The sequence below is a fragment of the Phocoena phocoena genome, chromosome 1 (genome assembly GCF_963924675.1).
Source record: "Phocoena phocoena chromosome 1, mPhoPho1.1, whole genome shotgun sequence".
NCBI classification, from domain to species: domain Eukaryota; kingdom Metazoa; phylum Chordata; class Mammalia; order Artiodactyla; family Phocoenidae; genus Phocoena; species Phocoena phocoena.
Window position 1 is genome coordinate 135786336 of NC_089219.1, and position 15911 is coordinate 135802246.

At 37.7% G+C, this 15911-nt stretch overlaps 1 protein-coding gene across 4 annotated transcripts in view; it reads left to right on the top strand.

Annotated features, from left to right (window-relative positions):
* The window catches only part of TDRD5 (tudor domain containing 5), a 91408-nt gene that overhangs the window by 48940 nt on the left and 26557 nt on the right, over positions 1-15911 (top strand). For all 4 annotated transcript variants that reach the window (XM_065882246.1, XM_065882236.1, XM_065882253.1 and 1 more), the window contains 4 exons: positions 857-1029; positions 2519-2739; positions 5039-5251; positions 5827-5893. In XM_065882246.1, the coding sequence (XP_065738318.1) occupies positions 857-1029; positions 2519-2739; positions 5039-5251; positions 5827-5893 (674 nt within the window). The remainder of the gene's footprint in view (positions 1-856; positions 1030-2518; positions 2740-5038; positions 5252-5826; positions 5894-15911) is intronic.

The following is a 15911-nucleotide window of genomic DNA, read 5'->3' on the forward strand; positions in this document are numbered from 1 at the left end:
GTGATAGTTTTAGTGTTTTTTTTCTGGACCTCTTCTCTATAATTATTTATCATATGTATAATTTTCTTCCACAAAACAGTATTGTATAAATATTATATAAGTCCTTGCTTTTTATACTTCATAGAGGTAATTTTCTATAACAGTATATACAAGTTTATTTCTTCCTTTTTGACTACATATAATTATTTTATGTAACTGTATTATATAGTTTACTTAACCAGTCTCCTGTCAATGGACATGTAGAAAGTATCCATTTTTTTATCATTATAAAAAATACAGTGGTAAATATTCTTGTACCTACATCTTTGTACAGTTACTAGTTTATTTCTTTAGGAGCCACTATGGTTTTATGTCTGTCTGGGGTCTGTTTTAATGTGTCAGCCTCCTATAATCATCATACACGTGTACATTTGTATGATTGTATGGTCAAAATATGTGATTGGTTTGGGAATTCCCTAAAAATTAAGGCATGGTATTATGGACTATTAAGTAGTCACATACGTTGTACATTAAGCAGCAAATGAATGTTCACAGCTAAAACTGAACAAGAAATAAATTGAAATCAGAATGTTGTAAAATAAAACCTTTCACCAAAGTTAAAAAAACCTTATCAGACTTGCCCCCCCCAACATAAATAACGTAAGATTTGTTCCCATCTGGAACTTCTGTTACATCTCTCCATACTGAAAGGTCTGCAAAGACAGGTTCATATCTCTCATCTTTCATTATCTGCCCAGTGCCTGGCACATAGAATGTGCTTATTAACAGTTTCCAAATTATTTTAATAGATATACATAGGCTCCTCTATTGGTCATTTCAGATGGAGCTGTGTCATCAGTCAGAAATTCATGTTTAGTTCAATCAGATAAGAAAATAGAAGCCAAGGCTTGTGTGTCCAGTCCCCCTAGAAATTCACTGTCTACTACTGTTATCAAGGAGACTACACAGGATTGCCCTTCAGAAAACCACAAAGAGCCAGAAGAGAAGATTTGCAAGAAGCCTAATCTGGTGGTAAAGCCTTTACAGCTGGTGAGTAAGGTTTGATGGCTTTGTGTCCTGGAGATTCAGCATTATAGAAAGTAACTGAATGAATGTTTCTTTAGACAAAAATTCTGTTTGAGAAAGGTCTTATTTCTAGATGTATGATTTCTTAGGCTAGACCAGAGCTTTGGTCTGAAGTCACCTTATGCAGCATTTATTCTGGTTTTCAGCCTTTTGTATAACTAGCTTTCCTTGAGTCTCATTTCAGGCTTTTCAGTTGTCTTCGAAGATTTAACAGTTGTCTCAGGATAACATTGCTGATTCTCTGTCCATGTGTTTCAGTAGGCTTCACAACCCTCCAGGACTTTTGAGGGAAGAATTGAGGAGCTCTATTGTAGCTGTATGCCTCAGCACTGCTGCAGGTTGCCCCTGCACCTCGCCTCAGTGAGAGGGTGCTTTTATTGTTTTTCTCCTTTATTATATCTCCACACACACTTCTCCCTTTTTGTATTCTCATCTCCTATTACTTATTTTGTAGTTACTAAGGAATTAATTGCTTACTCTTTTTGCCTTCTGCCCTTTACACCTGGCTTCTTTCATGGAAGGAAAACATTTTGTTTGGAGAGCCTGCTATATTTTCTAGAGTACAATAGAAAGGCCTGAAGGAAAATAATATATTTGAGAATGAGAGTGTTTGAGAAACCGTATTTTTGATGGGAAGACTAGTCTGAAGTTTAATCCATTCTTTTTTTTAAAAAAATAAATTTATTTATTTTTGGCTGTGTTGGGTCTTCGTCACTGCGTGCGGGCTTTCTCTAGTTGCGGCGAGCGGGGGCTACTTTTCGTTGCAGTGCGCGGGCTTCTCCTTGCAGTGGCTTTTCTTGTTGCGGAGCACGGGCTCTAGGCACGCGGGCTTCAGTAGTTGTGGCACGTGGGCTCAGTAGTTGTGGCTCACAGGCTGTAGAGCGCAGGTTCAGTATTAAGCCTTAAAAGTATAAAGTACTTAAAAGTTTTGAGTATTAGTTGTGGCACAAGGACTTAGTTGCTCCACGGCATGTTAGATCTTCCCAGACCAGGGCTCGAACCCGTGTCCCCTGCAATGGCAGGCAAATTCTTAACCACTGTGCCACCAGGGAAGCCCTGAAATTTAATCCATTCTTTAAAGTTGCCTTTGTTGGTAGAACTGGGTAGGATGAGACTCTTAGTTCAGCCTAAGTATTTGAAGTACGATGTTTTCAATTTTATATAGGGCAGTTGTGTGACACACTTTTCACTCTTTACCTAATATCGTAAGACAGTACTTTTAATATTTTAATGTAGGTAAGGATCACCTAGGGAATTTTTTTAAAGGCATAATTTTGGGCCTCACTTCTAGTGAGTGAGTCTGGGCTAAAGCCTAAGAATTTTCATTTTTATTATTTGCCAGGTGATTCTGATAAAGGTGACTCATGAAATTATTTTAAGAAACGTTGTCATAGAGTTTGAAATGTTACTCAAAGATTTATAGTGGTTTCTTCGATTTTTTTTTAACTTGTAGCAAGTAGAAATTAACAACTCACAGCTCAACTTGGCAATGGCAAATCATGATATCCCACCTGATGCTGTACGGGACAAGAAATTATGCAAACTACCCCCATTAGGTACCAGTACCCTCGTGGGGGTCTTTGTGGAGTGTATCATCTCTCCTAGTCAATTCTACATCCGAATCTATAGCAGGGATTCATCAGAGTTACTTGAAGACATGATGATTGAAATGAGGTAGGAATCTGTTGTTTTCAATGTGTTTTTCATGTATCTCATTCTAAGTCAGTTCTCAAACATTTTGGTCTCAGGGCTCTTAAAAATTAAGGACCCGAGAGAACTTTTGTTTATCAATATTTATCATATAGAAATTAAAACTGTAAAAAATATTGTTTAAAAATGATAAATTCATTTTTCTGAATATAAATAACATTTTATGAAAAATAACTTTTGTGAAAATTAGAATAGTGCACTGTTTTACATTTTTGCAGATCTCTAATATCTGGCATACTAGAAGAAAGTTGGATTTCAGTATCTGCTTCTGTCTTTAATTTCTTGAAATACTTTATTTTGGTGGAAGTACATGAAAACATCTGGCCTCTGACAGATACATAATTGGGAAAAGGAGTATTTTAATAGCCTTTTCAGAAAATTGTGAATACTCTTTGATAGTATACTGAAACTTCACAAGTGGTAGTTTCTTGAAGTTAGTTTCAGTGTGGAATTTGAACTTTTCAAACTCTACTATGTTAAAATTCATTTTCTGCCTTTGCACTTTGAATGGATCCAGGACTAGCTATGTAATTGCAGGCTCCAGTCCAAAATTAAAATGTAAGACTTCTTGTCTAAAAAGTATTAAGAATTTCAAGACAGCAGTAGCTTAACATTAAAGTAAGCATAGGGAACTTCTCAGTGTGGACTCAATGGAACTGGTCCTGAATTTTACCACCATCTGCGATTTTAAAACATCATGTATTGGTCTTTTGGAAAATACTGGTTCACTGAGTTATATAGATCTTCCAGATGTTGACATGTTTCATCACACAATATAGCTTTAAAAAATCACATTCATTAATAGTATCACTGATTGCATCAGAAAAGTATTAAGTATTAGGAAGCTGTCATGTTTATGGTGGTGGATGCAGCGTTGCCAAAATCCTAATTTTCATTTGAAAGCTTTTGAATTTTATCATTGACAATAAATACTGTCAGTGTTTTCCTTGAAGTGGCAAGCTTGCTTCATTTTTGAGAAAATGTGTGGCAAATACACAAGTCTGAATAAACATAGTTTGTGAGTGGCCTTTCAAGCAAAAATGGTGTTCCATGAAAATAGTGTCTAGTTCATCTTCCAAGTAAAAATAAATCTACATACACACACAAAAAGCAGCTAATTCAGTTCACAACTGAAATGCAAAAGTGCTTTTCATTAAAACAACTTGGGAAGTATTTTACTTGTACTTGCATTTTGTTACAGAGAATATTGAAAAGATAGTCAGTGGTTGAGATTTAATAAACTTAATAATTTTTATTGCTTTATCAAGGACATTCTTATTTTTTTTTTATTTTTATTTTTTTTTTGGCACGCGGGCCTCTCACCGCTGCGGCCCCTCCTGCCGCGGCACACAGGCTCCGGACGTGCAGGCCCAGTGGCCATGGCCCACGGGCCCAGCCGCTCCATGGCACGTGGGATCCTCCCGGACCAGGGCACGAACCCGCGTCCCCTGCATCGGCAGGCGGACTCCCAACCACTGCGCCACCAGGGAAGCCCTATCAAGGACATTCTTAAGTGAAAGTAGCCTCTTTTTTCTTTCTTTTTTATTTAATGTGAATGCATGGCAGTGAAAAATAAATGTTTACTAGTACAGTTGGATGCCACTGCCTTGATTTAGCAAAGGCACCGGGAATTTTACCCACCCTTGCTTTTACAGCATCAATGCAAATACTAACATAGTGAAAAGGGCAAATAACTATTTTCATAATAATACTAAAATATTAAAATAGCTTTGATCTTAGGAACTTTTTGAAAGGGTATCAGGGTCCCAGGGATTTGTGAACTACACTTAGAGAGCTACTGCTCTAAATTATCTTTTCTCTAGTGAAAAATCATGTCCTTTGTTAGTAAACACTATGTAAAATGTTTACATTTTCAGTTACTTTAGATCTATTCATGTACAACAAATGTCTGATTTTTACATTGGTGCCACATACAAGAATAATTTACTTTGTATCTCTCCAAAAGTTTTTTTCTAACTTTACCACATTATATACTCACCTCCCACCCAAGAACACCTGGCATAATGTTACATAATAATCACTTAGTAAGTTTCTATTGGAAGAAGTTTGTTGATAAAGAGAAGGGATTTGGACAAGAAAAAGAAAATTAATTGGTATTAATAATAAGCATTACCAAATCAGAAAAAGTGAGGGTTTTTTTCTTTGCTTTTTGCTAAGACATTGCTGCTCTTGATACATCAATAAAAATGATCTTTAATTTTTTCTTCCCCTATGGGTTTCTGTGTATTATGGAATTCTGCAGGCGCTGTTATTCTAATCAGCTGGTTTCTGATCGATATGCCATGCCAGAGTATTTTATCCAACCGGGACATCTCTGTTGTGTAAGGATTTCTGAGGACAAGTGGTGGTATCGGGTCATTATCCATCGAATTCTTGGGAAACAGGAAGTTGAAGTGTTCTATCCAGATTTTGGAAATATTGGAACTGTTCAGAAGTCCTCCCTGAGGTTCCTCAAGTGAGTTAATAAACTGAATAAGGACAACTTAAGTTTTGAGCTGTAATGCTGAAACTCTGTGGGCTTAGGATCTCTCTTCCTTTTCTCCTGCCTCTCTCCCTCCATCCTACCCTCCATTCCACCCCCTTTCATCTTAGTGCAGGTTTGGCAAATGGTCATTTGGTCATTATAATCACAGTTGGATTATAATCTCTCACGTCTTCTTTCACATGACCGTGAATCTGAATGAACCATGAGACTAAATTTCAATCTTATGTTAAGAAAATCATTCTTTGGGTCATGCTAAGAGTTGCATTTATATAGCATGAAGGTTGAACTGTTCCTACCTATATTTTATTTATTTTCAGTTATACATATCCTACCTATATTTTAATTGCATGGTTTTCAAGGACTATTATGTTTTTACAAGTGTATTGCTTAGGTTACTTTAAAGTGTAAGACATTAATTTTAAAATGCATGAGTAAAATACTCTGAAATGGTGTGACAAGCTTAAATCAAGGAATGGATAAGAGATTCCATAAAATGCAGTTTTGAAATATGATTAAATATTCGTATATTTGATTATCTGTTGCAGGTGCTGCTACACCAGGCTTCCAGCTCAGGCTATCCCCTGTTCTTTGGCTTGGGTGAGACCAGTAGAGGTATGTTTGCTTGTTTCCTGTTTAATCAGCAAACATTTGATGCCAAGGACAATTCTAGGTTCTCAGAATACAAAAATAAAACATAGAATGAGCCCTCAAAGAAATCATTGTAGACAGTATGAAAGATAGGCATGTAGAGAAAAATAATAGTGCTGTGTCATATTTGCTAGAAAATTTTGCAGCGTGTGGTAGAGATGCAAAACGAAGAGTGCTCATCTCTGTTTGGGGTAATCAGAGAAGGCCCCATACTAGAGGTGGCATTTGCATGAAACTTTGAAGGAAGATCAGTTCTATAACTGGACAGACAAGAAAAGAAAGACATTTCAGGCAAAGGGAGAGTAGCATGAAATATCTCAAATATGAGGAATTTTAAGTGGTGTTTGGCTACATAATAGAGGATGTGCTGGAATTGATGCATGGCAAATGATGTCAGAGAAGTAGACAGTAAACTAAGGTGGAGACCCATAGGCATGTGCAGGAGTCTGGACGCAATGTCCAGACTGGGGAGCAACTAAAGGGAACTGCCACAATCAGATATATGTTTTTTAAAGAATTCTCTTGTGGTGGGAGATGATTGCAGTGGGATGGAGCAGGAGGTGTTTTCATCCGTATAGATACATTGGTTTATGTAGCTATAGTTATGCACCTAATTTTATGTTTTTTCCCTCAGAACTCTTAATTATACATGCCATACACATTTATTACACCATATTTGTCTGTTTAACCTAAATAACTTATCAGTTGCTAACATATACGTGGATTATTCCTTACTTTTTTTTAATCTGAAAAACACAATAAAGAGAAAAGAAGAAAAAACATTATCTGTAATGCCACCATTCAAATGCATTCAATTTAGAAATTTGATATGAGTTTCTTTCAGTTTAGTTTATTGGATGTTGGGGATGAGGGTTTTGTAGGGTTTTTAGGCTTATATAAAATAGTAATCATTATTTTATATTCCATTTTTCCACTCAACATTATAGCATAAATACATTTACATGTTATAGTTCTCAATTTTAATAGGTACATAAGTAATCTATTAGCTAAACGTGCATTGTAGCCTGTTTAACTGTCCCTTTATTGTTAGACTAATTCAGTCCACTTCTGATTTTTGAGTATTATAAATAATTATGCAAAGTATGGTTTTTGTGCGAGTCACTACTCAGCATTGTTTTCTAGGGTGCATTTTAGCCGTGACTAGGTTTCTTTTTAGTACTTCCATCAGGGAGGTCAGGGCTAAATTTGTGACCCACTCATAGCCAATGTCCGTTACTCTCATATCAGCCAGGTGGCTTCCATTTATCGTTTTCTTTGCAATTTCCTTCCTAAACTGCTTCTGGCCTTAGGGCTTTTGCCCATGCTGGTCACTGAAATAGCTTATTCAAAGAATTCTCATGGTTGGCTCCTTCTTGTCGTTCAAATTTAAGCCCAAATGTTATTCCCCCAAGAAGAACCTCCTTGACCAGTCAATTTAAAGTGCACTCTTCCTCTTCAGTCATTCATCATCATTTTGTTTTATCTTTTTTTAAAAAAATAAATGTTTATTTATTTATTTTAATTGGAGAATAATTGCTTTACAGTGTTGTGCTAGTTTCTGTCGCACAGTGAAGTGAATCAGCCATAAGAATACACACATTCCCTCCCTCGTGGACCTCCCTCCTCCACCCATCCCACCCACCTAGGCCATCACAGAGCACCGGGCTGAGCTCCCTGTGTTATACAGCAGGTTCCCACTAGCTATCTATTTTACACAGTGTATTTATGTCAAAATTAATATCCCAATTCATCCCACCCTCTCTTTCGCCCACTGTGTCCACCCGTGCATTCTCTATGTCTGCTTCTGCAAATAGGTTCATCTGTACCATTAATATTTCTTTCTTTCTTTCTTTCTTTCTTTCTTTCTTTCTTTCTTTCTTTCTTTCTTTCTTTCTTTCTTTATTGGCTGCATCGGGTCTTAGTTGTGGCATGCGCGATCTTTAGTTGAGCCACGCGGGCTCTTTGTTGCAGTGTGTGGGCTTCTCTCTAGTTGTGGCGTGCGGGCTCCAGAGTGTGCAGGCTCATTAGTTGCAGTATGCGGGCTCTCTAGTTGTAGTGCATGGGCTCCAGAGTGTGCGGGCTCAGTAGTTGTGGCACATGGGCTCTCTAGTTTTGGCTCACGGACTCCAGAGCACATGGACTCAGTAGTTATGGTGCACGGGCTTTCTGCCCCATGGCATGTGGGATCTTAGTTCCCCAACCAGGGATCGAACTGGCATCCCCTGCATTGCAAGACAGATTCTTAACCACTAGACCACCAGGGAAGTCCCTTGTTTTATCTTTATAACACTATCTGGTATTATTTTAATTGTTTGTTCACATACAACATTGTAATTCCTGAGATCAGGGATATTGTCTGTCATATTTACCACTGTATCTCCAGTGCCTAGATCAATGTTTGGTGCATGGTAGGTGCTCAATAAATTTTTTTAACTGAATGTACCTCATTCATGTCTTTATTTCTATATCTTTTTTCTGGTTTGGTGAGCTAATACTCTCATATACAAAATCTAAAGCAGGCAGAAAAGTAGAAGTCTACCCTTGGAAGTCAAACCACAATAGGTGAGTCAGGAATTTTTCAGCTTCTTTCCTGAGGTCACTCCCCAGTCTACAGCCTTGCTGGCTTGCAGGATTAGAGGACATTGTTTGGGAATAGCAAAACAGCTAGAAGTTAGGGTGTAATACTTAAAGGGAGGGAGCCATAGAATGGGTGCGTTCCAAAATCATTGTACGGATATAAAATCCGCCCAAATCCTTAGATGACAACTAAACTTTGCAAGCACTGGAGAGAACCCAGTGGCCCTAGTGAAAAGTCACTGGCTTACCTATTATTTTTCTCACCTTGTACGCCTTATTTTGAAGAGGTTTTTTTTTTTTTTTTTTTTTTTTTGCGGTACGCGGGCCTCTCACTGTTGTGGCTTCTCCCGCTGCAGAACACAGGCTCAGGATGTGCAGGCTCAGTGGCCATGGCTCACGGGCCCAGCCACTCCTTGGCACGTGGATCTTCCCGGACCAGGGCACGAACCCGTGTCCCCTGCATCGGCAGGCGGACTCTCAACCACTGCGCCACCAGGGAAGCCCGTGAAGAGGTTTTTTAATCATTCCACTATGTTATTTCAGTGATTACTCTAGGAAGTACAGCATATGTGTGTAGCAATACAAGGACATTAGAACACGAATTTCTTTAACGTCCTCTTCTGATCTATTTTTGTTTTGTAATTAACGTTATTGTTTTTAACCCCTCAAGAAAATAACTGCATATAATAATAATAAATCCATTTAGATTTAGTCACGTATTTCTCAGTCTCTTAGCTCTTCAGTCTTGCTGCTCAAACCCTCTGGGAACATTTTCTTTCTATTTGAACTGTATCTTTTAGGATTTCATTTTGTAAGGGTTTATTGATGGCAAACTCAGTTATGTTCACCTGAAAATATCATTTTGTGCTTATTCTTGAAAGATATGTTCAGTAGGTATAGAATTCTAGGTTGGTAGTTACTATCTTTAGCACATGAAAGGTATCATTACACTGGCTTCTGGTTTCCCTTATCATATTTAAGCCAGCTGTCCATCTAATGGATGTTCCTTTGAAGGCAATATCCTTTTTGTCTGTAGCTGTTTTTAAAATTTTGTATTTGTTACTTGTGTTCTTCAGCTTTTTTAAAAAGCAGGATAGATTTTTATTTTATAGGTATTTGCTATCTGTATAGAAGAAAGACCTCAATAATCCAGGATATTTCTTCTTTCTTTCTTTTTTATAAATTTATATATTTATTTATTTATTTTTGGCTGCTTTGGGTCTTTGTTGCTGTGCACGGGCTTTCTCTAGCTGTGGCGAGCAGGGGCTACTCTTTGTTGCGGTGCACAGGCTTCTCATCGCAGTGGCTTCTCTTGTTACAGAGCACAGGCTCTAGGCGCGCGGGCTTCAATAGCTGTGGCACGCAACCTCAGTAGTTGTGGCTCACGGGCTCTCAAGCGCAGGATCAGTAGTTGTGGCACACAGGCTTAGTTGCTCCGCGGCATGTGGGATCTTAAAGGACCAGGGCTTGAACCCGTGTTCCCTGCATTGACAGGCACATTCTTAACCACTGTGCCACCAGAGAAGCCCTAGGATATTTTTTCAAAGGATACTATGCTTTTAACAATTTCAGGATGGCATTAAAACTATCTGCTAATGAAATTGAAACTTGTAAATTTACTCTTTAGGAAACAAAATTATTTATTTGTAATTGAGGTAATGTTGATTTATAACATTATATAAGTTTCATGTGTACATTATATTTCTACTTCTGGATACCCTACCACGTGTTCACTACCAAAAATTTATTTTCCATCTGTAACCATAGTTGGCCTGACCCCCTTTACCCATTTTGCCCTCCCCCTTCCCCTTCCCCTCTGGTAATCACTACTCTGTTCTCCATATATATGTATTTGTTTTTGTTTGGTTTGGTTTGTACATTATTTTATTTTTGTTTGTTTGTTTATTCATGTTTTTTAATACTCCACATCAGTGGCATCATGTGGTACTTCTCTTTCTCTATCTGACTTATTTTACTTAGCATAAAATGCTCAAGTTCCATCCATGTTGTTGCAAATAGCAAGACATTTATATATTCTTTTAAAGCTGAGCAGTATTCCATTATGTACATATATACCACATCTTCTTTACCATTCATCTGTTGATGGGCACTTCAGTTGTTTCCATATCTTGGCTATTGTAAATAATGCCAAAGAACATGGGGGTTGAGATATCTTTTCAGATCAGTGTTTTCATATTCTTTGAATAAATACCCAGAAGTGGGATAGCTAGATTTTATGATAGTTCTAATCTTAATTTTTTGAGGACTCTCCATACTGTTTTCCATAGTGGAGGTACCAATTTACATTCCCACCAACAGGTTTCCCTTTTTCTCCACATCCTTGCCACCACTTATTTCTTGCCTTTTTGATAATAGCTGTTCTGACAGGTGTGAGGTGCTTTCTTATTATGGTTTTGTTTTGCATTTCCATAGTAATTAGTGATGTTGAGCATCTTTTCATGTACCTGTTGACCATACGTATGTCTTCTTTGGAAAAATGTCTATTCTGTTCCTCTGCCCTTTTTCTTTCTTTCTTTTTTTTTTTTGTGGTACGTGAGCCTCTCGCTGTTGTGGCCTCTCCCGTTGCAGAGCACAGGCTCCAGACGCGCAGGCTCAGCAGACATGGCCCATGGGCCCAGCCACTCCGCGGCATGTGGGATCTTCCTGGACCAGGATCAAACCTGTGTCCCCTACATTGGCAGGTGGATTCTTAACCACTGCAGCACCAGGGAAGTCCCTATAGTTTTCAATATACAGATCTTGCACCTCTTTGGTTAAATTTATTCCTAAATGTTTTATTTTGTTGCAGTTGTTTTCTTAATTTCTCTTTCTGCTAGGTCATTGTTAGCATATAGAAATGCAACAAATTTTTATATATTGATTTTGTATCCTGTTACTTTACTCATTTATTATTTCTAAGAGTTTTTTGATGGAGTCTTCAGGGTTTTCTATATATAAAATCATGTCATCTGCAAATAGTGACAGTTTTACTCCTTTCCAATTTGGATGCCTTTTATTTCTTTTTCTTGCCTGATTGCTCTGGCTAGGACTTCCAATACTGTGTTGAATAAAAGTGGCGAGAACGGGCATCCTGGTCTTGTTCCTGATCTTAGGGGAATAGCTTTCAGTTTTTTTCCTTTGAGTGTGATGTTAGCTGGGGGTTTGTTATATGTGGCCCTTACTATGTTGAGGATATGTCCCTTCTGTATCCTCTTTATTGAGAGTTTTTATCATAAATGGGCTTTGAATCTTGTCAAATGCCTTTCCTGCATCCCGTGAGATGATCATATGGCTTTTATCCTTCATTTTGTTAATGTGGTGTATCACATTGATTGATTTGTGAATATTGAACCATTCTTGTGTGGAATAAATCCCACTTAATCATGGAGTATGATCTTTTTGATGTACTGTTGAATTCAGTTTGCTAATATTTTGTTGAGGATTTTGCATCTATGTTCATTAGAGATAGTGGCCTGAATTTTCTTTTTTTGTGTTGTCTTTGTCTGCTTTTGGTATCAGGGTGATGTTGGCCTCTTAAAATGAGTTAGGAAATGTTCCCTTCTCATCAGTTTTATAGAATAGTTTGAAAAGGATAGGTATTAAATCTTCTATGACTGGTAGAATTTACCTGTGGAGCTTTCTGGTCCTGGACTTTTGTTTTTTTGGGAGCTTTTGATTACTGTTTCAGTCTCTGTGCTAGTGATCAGTCTATTCGGATTCTCTATTTCTTCCTGATTCAGTCTTGGAAGTTTGTATGATTGTAAGAATTTGTTCATTTCTTCTAGACTGTCTAATTTGTTGGTATATAGCTGTTCATAATATTCTTTTACAATCTTGTATTTATGTGATATCTGTTGTTATTTCTGCCTTTTGTTTGATTTTATTTATCAGGACCTTCTCTCTTTTTTCTTAGTGAGTCTAGCTAACGGTTTGTCAAATTTTGTTCATGTTTTTGAACAACGAGCACTTAGTTCATTGATCTTTTCTACTGTCCTTTTACTCTCTATTTTATGTATTTCTGCTCTGATCTTTATTATTTCCTTCATTCTACTAACTTTCCCCTTTGTTTTTCTGTTTTTAGTTTCTTTAGCTGTAAGGTTAGATTGTTTGAGATTTTTCTTGTTTCTTAAGGGTAGGTCTATATTGCTATAAACTTCCCTCTTTGTAATGTTTTTGCTGCATCCCATAGATTTTGGTATGTTGTATTTTCATTTTCATTTGTCTTCAGGTAATTTTTTATTTCTTCTTTGATTCCTTCATTGACCCAATAGTTGTTCAGTAGCATGTTGCTCAGTTTCCATGTATTTGTGACTTTTCTAGTTTTCTTCTTGTAGTTGATTTCTAATTTCATTCCATTGTGATCAGAGAAGATACTTGATATGATTTCAATCTTCTTAAATTTAGTGAGACTTGTTTTGCATCCCAACATACTGTTTATCCTTGAGAAAGTTTCATGTGCACTTGAGAAGAATGTAGAGTCTACTGCATTTGGGTGGAATGAATGTTCTGTACAAATCCATCAAATTCATCTTGTCTGTTGTTTCATTTAAGGCCAGTGTTTCCTTGTTGACTTTCTGTCTGGATGATCTATCTATAGATGTAAGCGGGGTGTTATTAAAGTCCTCTACTATTACATGTTGCTGCCAATTTCTCTCTTTAGGTCTGTCAATAATTGTTTTATATATTTTGGTGCTCCTATATTAGGTGCAAATATATTAATCGCTGTTATGTCTCCTTGATGTGTTTTCCCCTTTATTATACTGTCCATTTTTGTCTCTTGTTACCTTTTCTGACTTGAAGTTTATTTTGCCTGATATGGGTATGGCTATATCTACTTTCTTTTGGCTGCTGTTTTCTTGGAGAATCATCTTCCATCCCTTCACTTTGAGCCTATGTTTGTATTTAGAGCTGAGATGAGTCTCCTGGAGGGAACATTTAATTGGGTCTTGCTTTGTAATCCATCCAGCCACTCTGTGTCTTTTGATTGGTGAATTTAGTGTATTTACATTTAGGGCAATTATTGATAGTTGGATGTTGGCTTCTTAGCTTTTGTTTTCTGGTTGCTTTAAATCTCCCATTGTTTCTTTTTTTTCCCCCCATTGTTTCTTTTTCCTTGTGTTCCTGTCTGCCATTTTGGTTTGGTGGTTTTCTAAGATATTTTTCTTAGCTTCCTCTTTGGCTGGTTTTTGTGTCTCTGCTCTATTTTTATGTTCTGTGTTTACCCTGAAGTTTGTATGAGACATCTCAATGAAAATAGTCCATTTTCTGCTGATAGCATCTTATATTCATTTACCTATACAAGTGCCGTCCTTTTCCTCTTCCCCTATGAAATTTGTTTTTGTTCTCTTAAATTTCCCCTTTTTATGTTGTGAGTTGTTATCAAACTAAGAGAGCTATATTTGTTTTTCTGCTTTATTTTTTTTCTCCCTTTAGGTTTTATACTATTTATTAATAAAGTGTTTAAAAATCTATTCTGATAGAGAGTTGCAGTTTTCCAGTTCTGTCTTTTTATTACTTTGCTCAAAGTTTTTTGTATTTTTGCCATTTTTTTTTTTTTCTGGTTGAAGAGCTCCTTTCAACATGTTTTGTAAGGCAGGTCTAGTGTTGATGAACTCCTTCAGCTTTTGTTGGTCTGGGAAAGTCTTTGTTTCTCCTTCATATCTGAATGATAACTTTGCTGAAATAGGGTATTCATGGCTGACAGTTTTTATCTTTTAGTATTTTGAGAATGTCATTCCACTCCCTCCTGGCCTGTAGCGTTTCTGCTGAGAATCTACTGATAACCTAATAGGGGCTCCTTTGTAGGTCACCATCCTTTTTTCCCTGGCTGCCTTTAAAATTCTTTGTCATTAAAAAAAAAAAATTCTTGGTCATTGACTTTTGACAATTTTAATATTATGTCTTGGAGGAGGTCTTTTTGCATAGGGGTAATTAGATATTCTCTTAGCTTCATGGGCTTGTATATCCAGTTGCTTCCCCAGGTTTGTATTATTTCTTTAAATAATCTCTCTGCTGTCTTTTCCCTCTGTTCTCCTTCTGGGATACTCATTATCCTAATGTTGCCTGTCCTTAAAGAGTTGGAGAGCTCTTGTAGGATTTCCTCATTTTAAATATCTTTCCTTCCCTTTCCTCTTCATTTCTAGATTTCTATCTTCAAGCTCACTAATTTTCTCTTCCATATGGTCTGCTCTAGTCCCAGACTAATGTATTCTTCATCTCATTTATTGAGTTCTTCAGCTTCAGATTTCTGTTTGGTGCTTTTTTAAAGTTTCAGTCTCTTCGGTAAAGTATTCCTTCTGTTCATTCATTTTATTCCTGAGCTCATTAAACTGCCTTTCTGAGTTTTCTTTTAGCTCATTGAATTTCTTCACACAGCTATTTTGCATTCTCTATCAGTTAAATTGGAACATTCTATAACTTTGGTTTCTGGAGAATTGTCATTGTCTTTTTGTGGTACCATGTCACTGTGGCCCTTCATGTTGTTTGATGAAGTGTTCTTGAGCCAGTGCATTTAGTATTAAATGACAGGTTAGGAGTTAAATTCCCTCCGGTAGGTGGCACCATCACACAAGTTTTCGGTTTCTCTTCCTAGAGCTGCCTCTGGTCATATTTGAGAGTTAGCACTTTTCAGCCTCCACCCACCCTGTAATAGGTGTGGCTCTATGCCTTCTTTGTTGCTTTTTGTGCCACCAGCGTCGTTGCTGCCATGCTTCTGCCAGAGCCACTGTCATCACCAGGATGGTTGGCTCTTTCCTTGTGTCTGGGATCCCTTGAGGCACAGGATCTTCTGTGGGGGAAGGGGGATGGGATGAGGGGTCATGGGCGCCTCAGGTGCTGGAGGGACAGGGTCGCGGGCCCCACTGCCACTGCTCCCCACTTGCCTGTGGTCATGGGTGCCGGGAGTGGTCAGGTGGCCACAGTGTGTGCACCACCTTCCCTGCTGCTACTGGGTTCTCTGAAGCTGTGGGCTCCGCTGCCTCAGTTGAAGGGCCAGGATTGCAGGCACGGGCTCTGAGGTTCCCTCGCCCCCACTGTGCATTCCAGTACACCCAGCTTTGGGTGTGCAGATGTGTGGAATTCTCCAGTGCCCTATTGTGTTGAGCGGAGACACCTTTGTTGAGTTGTGGATGTTTCATTGGATGTAGATTGAAAGGGGGAGACAAAGGTAGTTTTTCCACTCTAACATGTTTCTGAAGTCTGAAAACTGTGTTCTTCAGTTTTAATATGTTTACGTGTGGATTTATTCTTATTTATCCTACTTTGTGGTTCATTGGACTTTTTATCTGTGCATTGTTACTTTTCATTAAATATGGCTAATTCCCAGCCATTATCTCTTCAATTATTGTCATTTCCCCATATTCATATTTATATTCCCTCTCTCTCTCTGTTTCTGCCTTTCTTTTTC